This window comes from Cornus florida, unplaced genomic scaffold (assembly GCF_030987335.1).
Source record: "Cornus florida cultivar Cherokee Brave unplaced genomic scaffold, ASM3098733v1 CherokeeBrave_3.0.0_Hap2_Chr11, whole genome shotgun sequence".
Lineage (NCBI taxonomy): Eukaryota > Viridiplantae > Streptophyta > Magnoliopsida > Cornales > Cornaceae > Cornus > Cornus florida.
The window spans coordinates 132,118,949-132,139,545 of record NW_026775581.1 but is presented as its reverse complement, the minus strand read 5'-3'; the positions used below and the strand labels follow the sequence as shown (position 1 = coordinate 132,139,545).

General features: G+C 35.4%; 3 protein-coding genes across 5 annotated transcripts; all 3 read right to left on the bottom strand.

Moving 5' to 3' along the window:
• Window positions 1-320: 320 nt before the first annotated feature.
• Window positions 321-2,662, bottom strand: LOC132284081 (cysteine-rich receptor-like protein kinase 10). The gene is made up of 6 exons (XM_059786148.1): window positions 2,278-2,662; window positions 2,028-2,149; window positions 1,683-1,893; window positions 1,119-1,356; window positions 719-869; window positions 321-625 (listed from the first exon to the last, which is right to left on the bottom strand). Exons 1-6 carry the CDS (start codon window positions 2,531-2,533, stop codon window positions 323-325), a joined length of 1,281 nt encoding a protein of 426 aa, XP_059642131.1. The 5' UTR covers window positions 2,534-2,662; the 3' UTR covers window positions 321-322.
• A 2,320-nt stretch (window positions 2,663-4,982) lies between these two features.
• Window positions 4,983-5,936, bottom strand: LOC132282158 (LEAF RUST 10 DISEASE-RESISTANCE LOCUS RECEPTOR-LIKE PROTEIN KINASE-like 2.4). Its single transcript, XM_059783780.1, has 2 exons — window positions 5,135-5,936; window positions 4,983-5,026 (listed from the first exon to the last, which is right to left on the bottom strand). Exons 1-2 carry the CDS (start codon window positions 5,934-5,936, stop codon window positions 4,983-4,985), a joined length of 846 nt encoding a protein of 281 aa, XP_059639763.1.
• Window positions 5,937-7,844: 1,908 nt separating this feature from the next.
• Window positions 7,845-19,987, bottom strand: LOC132282661 (uncharacterized). Of its 3 annotated transcripts, XM_059784402.1 has the most exons (20): window positions 19,512-19,978; window positions 15,837-15,989; window positions 15,214-15,386; window positions 14,529-14,636; window positions 13,427-13,597; window positions 12,778-13,338; window positions 12,612-12,686; window positions 12,337-12,465; window positions 12,173-12,247; window positions 11,869-12,078; window positions 11,528-11,680; window positions 11,235-11,449; window positions 10,974-11,091; window positions 10,723-10,855; window positions 10,433-10,634; window positions 10,213-10,318; window positions 9,987-10,127; window positions 9,769-9,892; window positions 9,497-9,613; window positions 7,845-8,545 (listed from the first exon to the last, which is right to left on the bottom strand). In XM_059784402.1, exons 1-20 carry the CDS (start codon window positions 19,708-19,710, stop codon window positions 8,145-8,147), a joined length of 3,564 nt encoding a protein of 1,187 aa, XP_059640385.1. In that variant the 5' UTR covers window positions 19,711-19,978; the 3' UTR covers window positions 7,845-8,144. The 3 variants fall into 3 exon arrangements, with proteins under 3 accessions (XP_059640385.1, XP_059640386.1, XP_059640387.1); XM_059784404.1 differs by lacking the exons at window positions 7,845-8,545; window positions 9,497-9,613 and having other exon boundaries at window positions 9,797-9,937; window positions 10,042-10,127; window positions 19,512-19,987; XM_059784403.1 differs by lacking the exons at window positions 15,214-15,386; window positions 15,837-15,989; window positions 19,512-19,978 and having other exon boundaries at window positions 14,506-14,609.
• Between the last annotated feature and the right edge of the window lie 610 nt (window positions 19,988-20,597).

Here is a 20,597-nt window from a genome sequence, read left to right as displayed (position 1 = left end):
GCCCCATACCTTACTACAAGATCAAGATGATATTCACCTAAGAATTACAGATAAATTAAATTAGGTAAGAGTGAAATTGTTGGTATAAGATCAAGAGGATATTCACCTAAGCATTCTGGTTTGATAATTTTGTAAGAAGTACTAATGGATGTCCCTCTGCCAATATATTTATATTACGAAGAAGAATCTCAAAAGTAGCATGCACAATTTGGATGTTTAATTTGGAAGTCTTTCAACCCTGCCAATACATTTATTTATCTTGTGAGATTGAGTTTCATCATTTAATAACATACAATTTCAACAATTCCTCGACTTAGTAACATTATCGAGGTTTTAGTTCACTTATTGTTACTTCATTGAAAGAACGTGACCTCATCCTTTTTTCAAAGTTGAACTCTGTTCTACCTCGGACAAAGAATGGAGGTTGCTGAGGCAATGGTAGAGTATCAAAGGAACTGTTGAGCATATGAACTACGGACGACATAGAGGGTCTGACATCCATATCTTCTTGAACACACAAGAGGCCTATATGGATGCATCTAATGACTTCATCTCTTGAATAAGAATCTTTGAGAGTTGGATCCATCAGTTCCAAAGGTGTTCCATCTCTCCAATGTTTCCAAGCCTACGACAATATGAAAAATGATTTAGAAAAATTCTGATACTTTTTTGTATTGACAAAGAAAAACAATGATTGCAATATTTTATCTATACTCACGTAGCCCAAAAGGCCCTCAACTCCATATGATTGATAGAAACTACGGTTCTTCTTGCCGGTTATAATCTCCAGAATTGAGACTCCAAAACTAAACACATCAGACTTCACAGAAAATTGTCCTTGCATAGCATACTCTGGAGACATGTAACCACTACAATCCAAACGTAAAAAAACAACAAGTAAGATAAAATATATATATATATATATATATAACTTTTTAATCAAAGTTAAAAATTATCTATTGATGACGTGATGCACAAATAAAAAATAAATATTTAAAGACATTAGAATAAGCATGCATATATTGAACTTCTTTTCCATTAGAAGTTCTAGTCCAAATCAGTAGTCTAGAAATTTATTAATTCAAGTTATGAAGAGGATGCAAGACTCGGAAACTTACAATGTCCCAACTATTCTATTTGTATTTCCTTGAGTTTGATCCATACCAAAAATTCTCGCCATGCCAAAATCTGAAACTTTTGGATTCATGTCCCCGTCTAATAACACATTACTAGCTTTAAGATCCCGATGTATAACTCTGAGTTGAGAATCTTCATGAAGATAAAGGATTCCTCGTGCTATGCCACTTATAATCTTGTAACGTCTTGACCAATCCAGTTGTTTTCCCTTTTCTGGATCTGTACATTAATCAATCATTGAGTTAACGAGGATTAAATTCAGTCACATTATACAATAATTTAATATAATTGATCAAACAGGAAAATCTAAACTCTAGGTGTTTCACTTTCATACGCTCTTTTATATTACTCAGGAAATGTTTCAAAGCTTTTTAAACAACACTTGTCATAGCGGACAGCAATTGCACTTGTTCACATCTTGAAGTAATAGCCTATAATTTCCTGCCTTCGTTCAATTAAGATATGAAATTAAAAACCTTCATCTTGTTATAAAATTAGGCAAAAAGAAAATTCAAGAACTAAAGATGTGTTGAGAAGGGTCGAACCGAATAAAAAGTTGTCGAGACTTTTGTTGGGGACGAATTCATAGATGAGTATCTTTTCTTGTCTTTCCAAACAAAATCCCAGTAACCTCACTAGATTTCTGTGTTGAAGTTTGGCCACCAGTATGACCTCATTCTTGAATTCGTTTTCACCTTGTCCGGAACTTTTAGATAATCTCTTCACAGCTATCTCTTGTCCATTAGGAAGCATACCCTGAATATATGTGATAGCAATGGAATTGTTATCCTAAATATTAGAGCAAGTATGTCACGAGGACACTAGAGTTTTTCCGATTTTAGAAATCTGAAATTTCAGAATGCTTGTACATGAACTAATTAAATTCTTACCTTGTAGACAGCACCAAATCCACCTTCACCAATTTTGTTATTGTCACAGAAGTTGTCTGTTGCTGCTTCGATTGTTCTCAAATCATATTCCAAGGACTGTACTGTTATCATATCATTTCCGACTACAAAACCAAAAAGTAAATATATTGTCCTTCTTAGAGACAGCACTAAAAAAACAAATGGTCCGAACAGGTACGAACAAAAATTTTGTTTGCATTTTTTTTTTTCTCTTTAATTTTTCTGTAAATACCATTGTATCTCTTTCTTGCTTTTGTTGTTATGCACCATAATGCGATGAATAAAAGCACCAATGCAGCAACTACTGAAACAACAATATTGACAGTAATTACTTGTGATGAGCTTCTTCCTTTTCCTGCATCAACCGAAAACTGAATCATGAAAATTCTATTCAAATGTACCTTGATTATTGATTTTTGTACAAAAACAAGAAATATAAATAAGATGAAATGTTGCAGAATTACACCTAATGGTATTGCCAAAGCCATGGTATTAGGGGTCCAATATATTGGTCCAATTAATAACTACAACCACAGTGCCTGTTATTACAGTGCATTACATCACAGTGATTGCTTCAGCAAATAATGGTTATAAGCCATGTTTTTTACCTTTTTAAGCTTCTAGATGTACCAAAAACACCACCTAATGCTATATATACTCTCCTGAAGTTATGATAAACATGATATAAGCTTATATCTTAAGTCATTCCTTAGAACGTCAGTAAGTTACAAACTATTTTAAGATTTTGATTTAGGTTAGGGTTTAAATAGATTTTTTAATTGATATTAGATGTTTAATGATCGTTGGAGATTTTGTTATGGATTTCACCATATATACTTTAATTGGAGAGTTGGAGATGGACAATTACAATCAAATTTAGTTAGCAAGAGCGTGAGAGAGGTAATCTTGTAATTGTGGTGGGAGTTTTGTGGAGTACTACTGAGAATTAAATTTAGGTTATGGAATTGGACCTTTAGAATTGAAATTGGAGAAAAATACCTGAACTAAATTTTTTTCAAATTTTACCAATTCCATACAGCCAAACATAACTTTAGGATTAATTGCAAAAAGAAATTATGAATTTATTAATATTTTGCAACTAATCGTCCTGAATTAATAAAAAAATTACAATAATCTAGGATTAGGGTTTAGGGTTTCGTCACGCACATTCCAAGTATATACGCATTGATTCGGACTCAATTAGGGTTTCGTCATGCACATTCCAAGTATATATGCATCGATTCGGACTCGAGTAGGGTTTTGTCAATTTCATCTCGATTTTTTCCAAATCCACATACATATACATAAAAGAGTCCATTACAGCGACATATATGTATACAGTATATATGTTTCGGACTTGTACAAATACTCCTCCTTCGGATAAATTTTCAGGAGTAACCATCTTCTATATAAATTCTCATAATAAGTAAAAAAGACAATAATTTAACAATTCTTGGACCTAACAACAAAAAAAAAATTGGTTACCATATTAAGAAGAAAACAAAGAAATAGAAAAAGAACATAGAAGATTGAAAAAAGTCTATTTTTTTTGGTATTTATAAATATATATATATATATATATATATATATATATATATATATATTATTTTGCAAATATTGAAGATAGAGAGGAAGATTTTGGCTTATATCTCAACCATCAAAGAATGTTGTCACCAGTTACCTGCTCCATCGTTATGAGGCTTTGAGACTAAATTAATCACTATATATAGCTGTACAAAAGATTAACGTTTTATGTGTTTTCTTGTACAGATCGAAGCCATGTACATATATGTCAATATTTTTTCCGAAGTACAAATTCTCATAATCAATTAAAAAGATAAGTTTAACAAGCAGAAATTTGTTATCAAATTATTAAACAAAAGAATATATAAATAAATATATATATAGAAGATTAAAAAAGCATCTATAGCCGCGAGTAATTTATATATATATATATATATAGAAAGAAAAGAAAAGATAACAAACCTTAAATAATTATAGATAGTAGCGGATCTGGAAGGAAGAAAGCAAGATTGGGGAATCAAAGACGATGGACGTGGAAGAAGATTGGGTTAATGTGCACCGTCAACAACTCGGTATGCAAAGAGAGAACGACCATGCATCAAGATCGATCATATTCTTGATTCATGCATAGGTAGGTGGTTTTCTCTTGCAGACCGAGTATATGACCATTGTTGTACGTACACCTTACCAATCTTCTTCGCCGTCCATTGCCTCCGACACTCCATCTATCATCCATCTTCTCTTCTCGATGTTCTCATCGTCCAACAACCTCCACCAACCCACCACCACAGAGACGATGGTTTTCATTCTACATGTGTGTGTGTGTGTATATATATATAGTCAGTAGATATATAAAGCCTTTACATTGGAGACCACGCAATTAACTGTCCCCAGTTTTGACTTGACATTTACGCTGAGTTACTTGTATATGGGCTTCCTCCACTCTTCAACGTAATATTAAGGCACCAAAATACCGCACGTATTACATTTTTTTTTTCCCTTTTAGTATTATTAAAAGACAAAAATAAACTATCTACCTTTTATTAAATAGTTATACTCTTGCTTAAATTAGGTATAATAACAAAATTTCATATATACCATTATTAAATTACACGTAAAATTTGAATTAAAAAAAAAACATTTCATTGATCTTTTTCTATAGAATAATTAAATATTTTTTTTTGTAATAAATCGGGTATTCTGTACAAGAGTTTTTGAATTGAATTGAAATTAAATTAATTAATATCTAATATTATCAAGTAACTAAAACTTAGAGAAACATAATTTGGCATATAAATTGCATTAATAATTCCAGCCCAGCCCCAGGCTGTGACTGGTTCAGCACACTCGAGTCTATGGATGCATGCAACGAGCTTTTATCCAACCAGTAACTAAGCCCAATAAGAAGCATGATCAAACATCAACCACAGTCAATTTAGAAAGTGTATACACAAAATCTAAAAGAAAATTTGTAACTACACAATAAGAATTGACAAAACATTTCCCTTTTAGAGACTATGTAATAGTACCCTTTATTAATTATATTTTCTTCAAATGGAACATACCTGGTGCTGTCGGAGAAGCTCCCTGGGTGCTACCTTCTCGAGCCAGTGAAGCATTGCACGTCTTGGACCCAGTAGACTGATTTGGGCAAAAGCAAGAAAATTGATTCAAAACACGGTCATATCCGCATCGCCCATCTGAGCTTATGCATTCACTGCATGATGTACCATCCACCTTCCATCTCACCTCAAACCCGTCTCTAATGACTTGACTTAACCGCGACAAATTCAGAACTTCCCCAATAAATCTGCCTGGAATGGGCACAACAACGCTAGCGTGACATGCCCCGGGGCCTTGAGCTCCAACCCTAACATGACCATCTGTGTAAGCAACCCCATCAATGGGACAAGTGAATTGTCCCGGGATAGGTACATCAGAAGGTGGACAACCATACATAAATGCAACATTTTCATAACCTGAAGCATACTCAAATAGTGTGGAATCAAGGGTTGTATTGATAAATTTATCTACACAAATATCCTCCATGAAGTCCTTTCTTGCGATTTTGAGAACTTTAGTATTTTGATTAATACCCAAAATGCGGTATTTCACATTCATAATCACTATATTAGGAACACCATCATCACAATCTAGCTTTAGTCCAGGATAGCCACAAGTTTCAGGTTGATCACTTCCCCGGAAAGGGTAATCCACTGCAGTAATTTTGCCACAGTAGAACAGAGTACCACACGTTGTGTACCATTTATTAGCATCGCTTGAAGATAGAGGAAGAAGATCTACTACAACCAGGAATATGAAGAAGAGAGATGGAGAAGGCGGGAACGAGAAAAGAAGGGACTTCATGTCTGGCCAAGAGGCGAGGGAGGTAGGTTACAAAATTCAGGAGAAAGTGAAGCAATCAGATATAGAACGAGGCATTAGTTGATGTGTGACACATTTTCTTTTAACATTGAAGTATCGCATAAATGACATGTTGCTCATATGGATCAATTTGTTTGCAAAACCCATGCAGAATTGACATTTCTGATATCTCAATATGATGATAGCAGCATTCACTTCATTTAGATATGTGACATTTTTTTTTTTTTTTTTTTTTTCTTTCTGTTACTAAAATGTCCCACATGAGGGTCAGGATTAAGATCAGGTTGGGTGAGGCATTATAGCCTAAGAAAGAGAGATCAAAAGAAAGACTTTAGCCCAGATGGAGCTCTCAATATTAACTGCATAGTGCTTGTCAATGGTTCGATATTCAAACAAACTTTTTTCAGGGTCGGAAAAAATGCATTGCAAGTGTAAATGAATATGTTACCTGTCACTACTTTAAAATCACGAAAACTTTCTTTGAACTACCAAGTGACAATGACGATCCTCCTACTGTTTTCCGCACCATTAGTCCCGGATTCATACATCTACCAGCTTGCTGCTTGAGAATGCTCCACGCCTACACCCTAGTTTCTCCCTAATTATGTTTGAAAGTACATCCCAAATCAATGTATAGTTGGAAAAATGTTCTATTTAGTTGAACTGCTCCTAGAAGTTTCTGAAACCTTTCTTCTATTTCATACGGAACAAACATTTTTTCAATCATTTTCTTGTTAGACTGAATTAATTTGATGTTCCGAATTTGAAAAGAAAAAAAAGAAGAAAAATTAATGTTCCCAATTAGGTCCCTTTGATATAAGTACTCTGCATTGCATTTGGATAGTTTAGCGAAAAATCAAGCCTTGCAGATCATCAAGTGACAACTTTTAGTCCTTTTCCTTTTTCTTCCAAATGATTGTATATTTTGAATACTTGACCTCTTTTAATTCAATCTCTAAGGATCAATCTGTGCCCGCTCAAACCAGTAAAAATTATTTGTAGTCTTCAAGTCCTGTTGGGCAATTGACAGTTACTTCCTCCACACCTTAAGATTTACCATAACAGAACTGTTAGCGTCTATTTAGGTTAGTTCTATGAAAACAGTTTTTCTTTGGTAAAGAAATCTCTGAGAGAGTTGAATACTCTACATTTTACTTTAGAAGGAGAGAAAATATCATTAAACCGCAATTAAACCGCAACGGGTCTATAAAATTGTGTCTATATATAAAAAAAAAAAAAATATAAGGAAAATGATATACTTATTGACTATACAACCGACTTGATGTGATAATTAAGATTTGCCATATACATAGGAATGTGTTTTTATTCTTTTAAAATGCTGACTCAAAATATAATCAAACTAATTCATTTAAAATAATAATAGTAATAATAATCTGCTAAATACCATTTCATTTACAATCTTACAGAGCAGGGTCTATAAACCCCCTTTCTATTGAGAAAAAGGCCCTCCACGATAATGTTACTCTCGATACCAGCATGCACCATATTATCGTTTTTAATGCGAGATCCCAAAAAAAAAATACTCACCTTTTTTCCCTCGACAATTAAAGCCCTCCAAAACTGGTTCTCTAACAAGAAAAATGCCCTCCGAAATCTCGCCTCTTCATCTTTGGATCACGATAAACCAACTATTCTGAACCATATTATCCATGTTTTTCATACAAGATCCAAAAAAAATAATAATAATAAAAACAAAAGTAAAGAAAAGAATGTGATGGGTGTCTTTTTGGACTTTCAACAGTCAACCAGCCTATGTGGTACCAGATATTGCAAGAACATGCCTCAACCCATCTAGTCCATATGGCAGTGCCAGAAATAAGGCCAAAATGATATTTAAAAACCCACACAACAAAGTCCTGCACGCAGATGGGAGTATAAGCACTTCATTAGCCGACAAAAACGCAGAAATTTACAACTTCGGAGTCCATATAAAAGCGTTTACAACGAATGATGATCTATAATGCCTACAAATTCCAATTCAACAACAAATCGACATGATTAAAAAGCTGGACGAATTAATGAGAAGGCAGTTATTATTCCTTTTCTTTTCGCAGGAGACCCAAACCTAAAAAGAAAGAGCAATTATTTCTTCTATCAATGAATCACAAAATTCTCAGCCTTATATACCGAAAACAAAAACATTCTCATCACAACATGGAAGGTCGGATTTCATTGGCTTGGAGGAGTTTCTTCACTAGTCTTTGCTTTGCCTCTGAGCATGTCTGTGAAACCTCCCCTCATGATTCGTCTCAATCTTGTGTCCTCCACCGGGGATTGCACATCAGGCTTTGCGGGCTCAAGAGGCTCTGGTGCCGGGGCCGGTACTGGTACCGGGACTGCACTTTCCTTTTTGCCCAAAAGGCCACCTTCGCCAAAGAAACTGGTCATAGACGATGCAATTCCAAGATGAGCACCCATCACCTTACTAATAGCCTCAAGTGTTCCGCCTGATCTATCCTTCATAATAATTTCAAGAGCCTCTTTGTGTGCGGGATCAAGCGCATCAGAGTCTTTTAACAAATTCTGTATGGCAGGTAGGAGTTGATCCTTAACACTAGCAGCAGAAAGATCTGCAGCAAGAAAAGATGAGACTAAGCACCAAATGGAACTTTAAGAGGAACGCAAATGCAAGCCATTGCACGTAGACACAAAAATGGGGATACTAGGCTTTATGATATTAACAACGGCTGTTAATCATTATGAAGCACTCATATTTAAAGTTGGCTGCAGTTGTTGGAAACTAAAGTTTAGCCATTGAGAGGAGGGGCAAGTTCATGTAAATGCATATATACTAATCCTTCAAGCTGCCTTTGGCTTGTAACTCTGGGATCCTGACTTTTGGCATTTTTCAATTACTCAGAACTGTGACTGCAGTCAGTTACTTCACCTTTCATGTGAGTAAAATTAGTCTTTTCCCTTGAAAATAATTCCTGACTTACAGGGGAAAAAAGTATAAAATGAAAAGAAGAAAAGTTCCTTCAATTATCTTCATATTTCCTCTTACCATCATCATATCTAATACGTCTTCACATAAGTTGAGAAGCATCTCGTCTAAAACATGGTTGTGAGACACAGCAGATCAAAAGCAAGTGATTTCTTCACTAATTAATTGTTCAGAAATTGAGCCCCAAAATTCTCCTTCACTATAAAAAAATAAAAAGCCCTAAATGTTTTACCCTCTTGCCATGTCACAAGTACAGGAAGTCTCCCTCCTTTAGCATCATTTCCACAGCCAATAAATACTGTAGGAGCCAAAAAAATTATTGACTACAAGAATTCTTAATTATGTCCTTAATGAATCTAATTAACCAAAAGCTAATACACAAGTATATAATAACCAAGAACAAGACATGACATTGCATGTTGGTTTTATTGTTATTATGAGGGTGCATGTTGAAGTATTCTTGGAATTTTGCCCATAACTAGCAATGCACTTACGAGGGATTTCAAATATATATATATATATATATATAGGATAAAAACAAAGAAAAAACAGTGTTTGTAATCCTAAAATATCGAACCTGTAGCATCCAGAGCACGGATTGCTTCACAAAAAGCATTGGCTCTGTCGCGGCGACGCATCACATCACTTGAAGGAAGTGGTGTGCTTGTAAGTTGGAAAATCTTGGACAATAGATGTATTTCAAGTTAAAGAAACAAAGAGTGAAACCCATCAACCATCATTAGTACCCAACAAAAAAAGTTCAAAATGACTAAAATAATATAGCATGGTGATAAGCTGAATTTCTGCAAGCATCAAAAGTAATTCTCCAACGGAAGATATTGAGGATATAATCTCTAAGTCTATCAGTTGTATGTGGTACGGCCACCACCAATGCACGGACCACAGCAATGGTAGCTTCATGTGATCCATCTTCAAGAAAAGCATCCATTTGAACACGTATTTTGTCAACGATCTAAGAAGTGCAAATTTGGGTCAGCCAAATGCATTGAACTTGAAGCTGCTCCATAAAATTTGTCAGTGTCAAACCAACTCCAAAAGATATATACCATTTCATTTTTAAAATGCTGTGCTACAGCTCCAAACGAATCAATGCATGCGTACTTTACATTCAAGTTTTGATCAGAGCCAAGAGTGACAAGAGCAGGCAAAACATGAGTTGAAGCAACTTTAGCGTCAATATATGGCACCTATCAGGAGAAAAATATACAGATTTACAAATGCGAAGCTAAAAAGTAAATGACATGAGAATTCCAGGAGAATTGATGAGCTTACAATGACTTTCAACAGACTGGCAGCACCAATTTTCATATTTATGTTGGAGCTTACAACCATTTCCCATAAGATATTAAAAATCATAGTATGATGTTCTTCAAATGTGCTACATAGAAAAGAAAAAAAGAAAAAAAAAAAGGAGGGGGGATTGTTCTAGTGAGTAATGAATTTAAACAAACATAACCTCAATATGCTGAAATCTTTTACAATAAATACCAACCAAAGGAAGCGGACAGAGTTGAAAATTTCGTCATTACGCTTCCCAGGCTGACCCTCCTGCACTGTGCTTTCAACTAGAAGATTTCTCAGGTACTCTGTCAATTGTTCATGCTTGCTAGGAGATCCCAACACACCTGCCAAGAGAAGGGGTAGGACACATATAGTAGAGAGTCTTTCAGCTATAGCAGATTTCGGTCTCAAACCTGTCGTGAAAACTGAATTAATGACCATGTTGTGAAGTAAAACATTATTAAAATAATAGAATTTTATTGAACATTAAAATTTCATCACCTCTGATTCTTGACTGAATAGTTGATGGGAAAAATGTCAAATCAGCATTATCACCAACTGCTTCCAAGAATACAGGCAGCATAATATGCTTCAGATAATAATCGCCAAAACGTTCAGAAACGGCCAACAAGAACTGCATAACAAATATCAGAATTAGAGAACCACTGGAACAGAACTAATATCATGCATAAACATAGAAAGAGTGTACCCAAAAGCGCCCCAACTAGTAAATTCCTACTTGACAATGTTACCTTTGTGAGTCGATTTCTTAAATTATCTTCCTTCTGAGGTAAAAGAGAGACAAGGTGAATCAAATCAGGAAAGCAGTCAACGTGAAGCCACTCAAATGCAGGCCATTCCACACGTCCCCTGACAAGTGATCAAAAAATTCAGAAGCAAAGTGGTGGAGGCTAGATTTTCAAAATATGTAATGACACTATGTCAAAATAAAAGGTCTTGTTCCACCTGAAATCGAAAAGGTAGGTGAAAAAGGCGGGTCACTCAAAGCTTACCCTGCATACAGTTCAAGCAGGGAAGTAGAAAATAATGTTCCAACCGATTCTGAAACAGCAGGAAATGGACATGTCTCAATTGCTTTCTGGTGCACAAACGAAAGCAATTCTGCCAGCAACCGTAATAAGACATCAATATTCCAGCGCTCTCTTTCGCCTAAAACACGGAGATTTGACTCCACAGAACCTTCAACCCCTGAAAGAGGTGGACAACGCTGAAAAGATAGGTGTATCAGAAACCATGTGGTCACATTTTTTCATGATTGAGGAAACAAAATTAAAAATAATAATACCTGAGCAGCACTCAAGATGAGAGAGAGTAAAACTCGTAAAATATGGTCCAGTTTGTTTCCCCAATTTACCAGAGCAGGGACTAGTTCTTTGATTGTAGTTTCTACGACGACTCCAGAAGGATCACAAACCAACTGAAACATCATATCCTCAACCTACCAAAAAACAAGAAGAAGAGGAATTGGAGAAACTTTTATTTATTTCTTTTTTTTTCCTTTGTAATCATATTATGATCATGGGGAATTGCTCCATTCCCTAGACCACATAGCTTACATTGTAGGCAATTCTGTCAAGTCAGATTTCTTCTCCATGATTGCCTCGAAGCATATTTAGTGAAGCTGACCTTGAAATATTTGTCCATATTTGGGAAGAGTGGAAGCAGCAAAGCCAGATTATGAGCAGCAGCCTCACGGACAACGGTCGCAGAATCTTCCATCAGTTGTTGCACAATAGACAAGATGAGAGAATCCCGGATCTCAGGCCGCACAAAATCTGCAAGTTCTCCACATGATTGCGCAACGAGCAGCCTACGTTCCTCATACATGTGATTAATCTACATTCATGAGACCAGAAATGTTAAAATCCAAGACAAAAGGGAAAACATAGGTGAACTGAGAGTCCCCTGCAAAATCAAAATTTAAGCTCACTTGTTCCCAGCATTGGGGAAGCAATTCTGTTTCTGTTCTCATCTCTCCTACATTCTTAGCAAGCGTAACACAGGCCTGAACAGGAAAAATTGAGCATCATGTTCAAAATATAAAGCTATAATACAATATTGATGTGGTAGTAATAATTAATAAAAAAAACTTACATCCATTATAATTCGCCTTTGTTGTTCATCTGGACGTTTTATTAGGTTAAATAATGTGTGAGTCAAGGAATCTCGTGTGCTGCTCTCTGGATGGCGCTCAATTGCACACATTATCAGAGGAAGGAGCTCCTATAGGCAAATAATGCAACATCAATAAAATATGACTAACCATTAACTTCAAATGATGATGATGATGATGATGATGTGGATGTTATTTAGGAAAAAATAAAAATGATGTGGATGTGCAAATAGGATTAAAATATTGAAAAGCACACCTCCCGATGGTTGATCAGAACATAAGGAACAATTTTAGGCAATGCATCCGAAAGGATCTGAATGGTTCCGAAACCCTGACAAAGTTGAACTATATTCAGATCGGGCGTATGATGGAATCTTCACTAAAGGTTAATGTGGTCTAAAGGATGAATGCTAGGAACTTACCATTTTCTCAGAAACAGGTTCACCAACTACATTGTCCGGTTTTAGAAGTAACCTGTTGTCTTCTAGTGGAGGTTCACCATTGTGTTTGGGGAGATTCTCATCATTCTTAGTAGCATCATTATCAATTGGAGAAATTAATAATTTCCCTTCGGAATATTTCTCATGTTTGTTATTGGTGTCATCATGGGTTCGATTTCCCATTAATTGAGCATCTATAGTTTCTAAAACGCCTGTTGTCATGTCATCTGAAGATGATATGTTATTGTTTTCACATATTTCATCAACTTCATTATTCGTCTCCACAAACTCCTTCCCGCAATTGATAGTTGTTTCAGTAGAAATAGATTTTTTCTCCTTTAAACTTTCTATTTCCTTCAGCAGCAATTTTATTTCTTCCTTGTAGCCTTCTACAGACTGTGATTGCACATCTTCAGTATCACCAACTACTAGATTCTTTCCAGACCGAGACCCTTCAATGTGCATTTTTAGTGAAGTGATTTCAGCTCTGCAGTCATTGAGCTCTTTTCTTTGTCGCTCCAAGGACTGCTTCAAATCTTGCACCTGAAAAACATGATATCAGCATAATTTGCGACATGAATTCATGACATAGAGGTTCTCTAAAAGATGCAGTGTATTCAAAGAGAAATACCAAAATCTCCTTGTCCTTGACATCCTTCTGTAAATTCTCCAAGGATTTTGTTAATGCCATAATTTGACCATCGGCCAAATCTTTGTTTTTAAGCAAAGACTCCTTTTCATTTTTCAGGCTCTCCTTCGATTTTAGCAAAGTCTCATTTTCTCGAAGCATGGCAATTTTCTCCTGCAGCAATGATAAACTTTCTAATTTATGTGCTGCTCAGAACAAGCAACAACTTTCAAATAAATTACAAAAGCATTTGATGAATATCAATTGTCTAAAAAAGTTTGTGCAAAAAAACATTGAAGGCTCTAACAGTTTCCAATAAACTTCAAGACAGGCAACAATTATAATGCATTACTGATCACTAGGGTAACATTTATGATGCATTACTAATCACAAGTTCAGTATTTATTAACAATTAATTTTGATCTTTAATAAATAATTAGAAAGAAAAAAAATACAAGCCACAAACATTAGATCAAACTAAATGACAAAATAAGAAATGATTATAGACTAGTCTGTTCACCATAGTTTCAATTTTCAGGGTGGAAAAATAGGAGATCCACCTTCATGAAGTTCAAGTAAAAATGAATTATATGAAATTCGCAATTTAAAACCAGGAGATAATTAGCAAAATAGAAATACTATTTGTGCAAGTCCAAACGACGAGATGCAAGGTGAGAACAGATCTATGGGAAAAGGGGGTCAAAACTTATGCTCTTCTAACATTTCAATGAATGAAAGTTCAAGGATCAAATTCATAGCATGAGCTTATACATTAATTCAGCAGTGTATAATGTAGAAAAGATATAGTCATCACAAGGGGGGAAAAAGGAATAATATACTCTCAACTGGACACCACCTTAAGCATCTTGCCCACCACTTAACAAGTGAAAGGAAATAATCATAATACACAAAATGTGGAATGCAAGAAGCAGACAATCAGGGCATAGATAGCGCATCCCTTTACAATAAATCTAATGTGATGCACCAGTAAAGGGCATTAATATCATTTGTCAAATGATTAATACTATTATACTAATGTATCAGCAACGTCTTTAAGAATACATGAAGAACAATTCGCCTACCCCATGCATGTTTCAGGGAGTACCTCGGCAGCCTCTGCAGTGGAAGAGAGGTACTGGTAATAATAACGGCGCAGTGCATCCGGAACACATGCAGATGAATTCTGCCAAACATCTAGGTTCTGGTCCGTAACCTGCGCGAACATGTTGACAAGTTACAATAACATCTAAGAGTCTTTTTATCTCTCTCTCTCTCTCTCTCTCTATATATATATATATATATATATATATATATATATGCACACGCATAAATATTCATACAGATATAAATATATACAGTTAACACAGTTCACATGTGAAGTGCTCATGTCCTGTTTGAGACATATTCCTAGAGCTTCTCTTTTATTTAAAATTTGTTCCATCACCAGAGAATAAACATGAGCAATAATGCCACAAGGACCCAATAATGAATAAAAAGAATAAGATTACATCAATGCTAAATTAAAACAAGTGTCAAAAGCTAAATTGATCCAACTGGTTAACCCAGAGGCAGTCACTAAGCCAGGTTCAACGTGTTAACTGCAACTTCAAACTTTTACCATAATTTTTTTTTGCTTTTTGATGCTGGCTTCAAAAGATGAAGCAAGAGAAAGCAAACAAAACAAATAATATGGATCAATAAAGAAGGATTAACCCGACTTTCCATGCACGTGAGCATGAAAAACTAGGAAAACTAATAAACTGAGAGATACACAGGAGAAGTTTGCATACCTCTTCATAGAATGTCATTGCAGTGAGACGGTAACCTGCTAAAAGCAAATATTCTTTGACAGCACAGTTGAGGTCTCCACGTTCATTGTCCTTCAAAGGGCCCAAATCAGATGAAGTGTCCTTGCGCTGTAGAGAGTCTGGTCCATGAATTGCAGAAGCATTTCTATTTGACCCTATAAAATGAATTTTGACACAAATAAATTCACAAAACAAGAGAAGCATTGTGGTTATTTGATAACAAAATTTACACAGTAAAACCTATAATGCACTATTAAAACTGTCTTGTAGTTACACAAAGTAATTGTTGATATATTCCAGCAAGGCACAACCATTGGTGATATGGCATATTAACTTTAAGAGCTGAATGCAATATTAGCGTCTGTATCCAGCACAGACCCTAGGTCTTCATTGCTTGTATCGGCAAAAAAATAAGAAATAAGAAATAAAGAAAGCCAAAAAAGAAAGAAAAGGGGAAAAGAGAGAGAGTTTCTTTGCTACTTTACCAGATAAACTCACTACTGGTACACCAAATTATGTAGATCAAGGAACGACTCAACTATTATACGAAAAAAATGTGTTGCAAGAAAGCTGAGACATCTAAAGGCCCACCACTAAAGCCTTACCACTCAAATCATCCAGATTGGACTCAGTTTTCTTCTGCAATTCAGTCTTCAGTTTTAGCATGTCCTCTTGGGCTAAACGAAGTTCATATTCACTCATTGCCAATTTTTCTTCCAGTGATTCTTTTTCTTCTAGCAAACTCTGGGGGTCCGCAACTGGTTCCAGTGGATTAAAAAGAAAAAAGAAAAAGAAATTAGCATCAGTCGTGTATAAATTAAAAACAATAGAAATTTTAAGTAGCTATTACAAATGGTAGTTGAGGCATGAACCCTATTTTCAACATTAAATAAGATAGAGTAGCAACAAATGGGACCCAGTCCGAGCATCAATTCACCAACCTAAGGCATAAAAAACTATGACAAGAAATAAAATACTACAATAGAAGCACCAAGCACTGAGAAACCAATGATTCAAGACTGGAACAAGAGCTATTTCAGATATTTATCAATCACATCACCAAATTGAAAAATGCAGCCTTGGTCCAATTCAGTTGTAGGGAATAAATCCTGGAAATGGTATTGGAGAACGGAGTACCCCCAATACCAAGTGTGTCTGCAGCCTGCAGGACAAAGTACGAGTACAAATTGGCACCACCAAGTCCAAGCATCAATACACCAACCTAAGGTATAAAAGCTATGTCATGACATACTAAAAACTGAGAAAGAAAAAAATTTACAATAGAACTATAGAAGCACCAACCACCAATTTAAAGGAAAATATATCCTAGGAATTGGCGTCAGAGAACCCCATACCAAGAGTGTTTGCAGCTTGCAGAACAAAGATATAAGTATTTCATTGTTAACAACTCAATTCTTCATGAAATTTCCAAATGTAAGGAATAGGCTAGACACACCTGCAGCATTTAGGTCTGATTATGCAAGATCTTCAATAACACAACTCACTAATATCAGAATTAAGTTGCTAAGTAGCCTCAGCCAACAGCATTGACCAACTTCTTATCTAATTCTTTTTCCCAACAAAGCAAGTTGAGCGCAATGTTTATGTTGCAAATCAACTCTCTCTCCATTAGCCACTATTTTCTGGATCAACCATTAGAAATTGATTCTTTCAGATATTTTCATTTGTATCTTGGAGTGCCTTCTATGTTTCTTCCTATTTGGGACAACATCTCCATAATTAATTGATACTGATTCATAAAGCTTCACATGGATCACCATTTTTGTCCATGATTTTGCTGAGTACAAAATAAAGTCTCCTCCTGCTCATAATTTTCTCCAAAGAATTGCTACGAAAATCCTTATTCCTCACCCTTTATGTAGTAGTCATCATCATCCTTGCCTTAATCCCATATGAATGGAGTCGATCACATGAATTCTCTCTCTCCAAGCTTTGGCTAGGTGAGGCCTAGACTATGGCTTCGGACTTTGTCAAGGGCCAAACCAAACCTCGTTTTGCAGGCCGTGTGAGGCCTAGCCAAACCTTCTTTTGCCTAGGCCATGGCTTCGGGACTTTATCATGGGCCTAACACTAGTTGATACAGAGGCTAACACTAGTCCACTAGACCTAAAACGAAGACAAATAAACAAACAAAAAAACTGGTTTTCGCACATTATATAATGCTGCTAGGTGCCATGTGTCAAATTGCAGGCTTGAAGCATATTCAGGCCATGAGGACATTCTGTTGTTCAATAAAGTACCAAGTTTCTTGAAAGAAACCAAGGCATTTCAAAGGTTTTTTATTTCAAAGATTTCACTAGGCAGTGAAATAGTTCCAAGAGCTTTTGCAGAACCTTCTAAATAGAAACTTTCATAACATCAAGTTAAAATCAAACAGATCTTTGCAGTTCAATGTGATCCTTCGCTTCATTACTTGTATTTTCTGTTCTAGGCTCACGCAGTGTTTGCCCATAAGGGTCAGTTGGGTTTGAGACAAATGAAAAGAAAGGAAAGAAAAAAAAGATGGGAGGAGACCTTACCTTGTATTTGTTATAATACTATGGAAGGAAATGAAGGGAGAAGGAGGAGTTCACACCCTTTTAACAGTGGTTTGATTTCGCTATCCTCCTAAAAACGGTGGGAAATGAAAGGAAAGGATAAATGTTGAATGAAACTTTCATGATACCAATTTTAACCTTAAGTTTATGGAGGACAAACAAAGTACCACCTCAATCCTAGGGCATAGTGGTAAATTCAATAAAATAGTTTCTTTTCCTTTCTCCCTCAAATATGATTAGGTGTGAACACTATCCTTTCATTTCTTATTTAATCAATCAAACATGATGGAAGGATAACACTAAAATTCCTTTCTTTTCTTTTCCCTCACAACTAATGTTATCATTTCTTTTCTTTTCCCTCATGTTGTATCAAACACAGCCTAAAGGAAAGAGAATTTGTTGCCTAGAGGAAGTAGGGTAAAAAAAACAGTAAACAATCTAATCATTTAAAGGCTGTGGTGACTGCTCTAGTTGGGATTAAAGAAGGTACTGATTTATTTAAACCTGATCATAACAGAAAACTTCCAAGGTAGAAGAAGAAGAAAAGGAGGGCAAATAACCAACAAGAGAAATGAACTGAAGTCATAAAACTTGTTTGCATGACTCCTATTATGCCCAAGGCATGGAAACTGGTAGCTAAATGGTTTCCTATGGAAGAGATACTGGGAAAGTAGGAAAAGTCTAAAACTGAAAATGAGGTGGTCAAATGGGAAGGAAAATTTTACTGAATAGACCAGAGTAGAGTCCAACCTTCAATATGAGACAAAATTTAATCAATTCCTAAGAACTGTGATTTAGCTTATTTATAAACAAATACTATACTAATTAGTAGATATTCAAAGCTATAGTTTACATTTAGAGTTATTTGATACAATTACCTTATCAGAGTTTACTTTAAAAAGAATTTGAGAAAGTTTCTATAGTAAAAATTACAAACATCATCATACACCAATTGAGATTAAAAAACAAATAGTCTCCACTGGAACTTGTATGATAATATAACCCTTATGAGGGGTTATATAAAAGAAGAACGTGATCAAGTTCATTTATATCAAATATAAAAGGTCGGAATTTTTTTTTTTAAATTCCTATTTTTTTTATGGAACTCATATTTCTGAAGTAACAGAAATACTCAGTAGTGCTTTTGATGACCCTAATTTTGATCCCATACTTTCTTTCCAAAGATTGGGATGGGATAAAGTACTATGAATTGGGAGTTTCTCACTCGTATCATTCCAATACTCCAACCCGTATAAAATCTAATAATAATACTGAGATTGAGCATTTTCAGTAACGGTTAACTACCGATGAATCTTTTACGAATACATGTTTATGTCATTATTAAGTTAATTACTGACTAAAGAAAATGAAGATCAAGTCCAATTGAGAAACCGCGAATTGTCTTTTCCCCTAGCGTCTTAGGGCGCACAATTCAAACTTAACAACATTAAACATTCATGAATGCCTCTAATTCCTTGGCAACACATACATCATGCCGTTGCGAAATTCAACGTCAAATAAAATATAGACTAAATTTAGAAAATACTTCAGAAAATACGGATCAATCTTTAAAAAGGACAATTTAAGAAACACCACCGGTAGAGACTGTTCCAAGATTGACAAATAGAATTTAAGAAATCAAGATTTGCAGGGAACACAAATACTTATGCGTATACTGATATATATGTGTATATATTATATGTAGAGAGAGAGGAGGAGAACCTCGGAGAGTATTGAAGCGAGAGATCTGATCGGGAGGGAACTGAGAGACATCGGAGAAGAACTCCTTGAGGCGAATGGCCTGAGCGTCACGACCGTCGTCGAGAAGCTCATGGAGAAGCTCGAATGCCGACAACAAGTAATTTTCTTCAATAAGAAAGTTGACTACGCAATTGCACAACGACGATCTCTCCACATCCATTGCGAATCAATCAACTCTCTCCAATGGAGATTCAACTACCACCGCATTGCGATGCCTATATATATATATACATAACTATATATTTAGATCTTCCCATCAAATTTTCAATTCAACACAGAGGGAGGAGTGAAAACGTTCTTTACTAGACTTGACAAGCCTTTTGGGTCTTTTGGAGAGAAGAAGGTTGCGTTTGGGTGCGACGCAAGAGCATCGTAGTTCATGATCTCGTATCGGTGAACGATCAAGATTGATGAGAGAGGATCGGTCACGACCGTATTGGCCGTTTGATGTTTTGACCTGGGAACTTTTGTAGTGGGATCAGGCCATTTGCATGAAATTTTGTGCGTCGTTCCAGATATATGGTCAACCCTTTTACAGAACACGTTAATATTAACAGTGTTAATTAGAGTTAATTAATAGTACTAGGCTACTAGCAAACTGGAGTAGTTATTTTAACACTGTAGATAAATTACAGTGACACCTCTAACATTTATTTTATTGGCTATCATATATATTAAATTAATCTATTTTTTAACAATGACATTTCATTTAAATTTGGTAAAATTAACAAAGGCACCCAACCGACACATGTCGTATCGGAAGAATTGACATTAGTGCCCTTTGACTTGTGATTGACTTATGTAAATCATAAAATTATATTTTTAACCTTTTTAAGTCATTTGAATGGATCAAAATAACCCTTGAAGAAGAAGAAAATCAAGACCCTATTTGGCTCAGCTTCCTGGGAGCTTCAAACCGGCTTTCAAGCCCAAAAAATCCATTTGAGAAGATTTTGAGGTTTGGCCAAAAAAATTTAAACGGGCTTTCAATGAAAGTGAAAGTTAACAAAAGTCCATTTCAAAAAAGCCTAAAAAACTTGCTTTCTA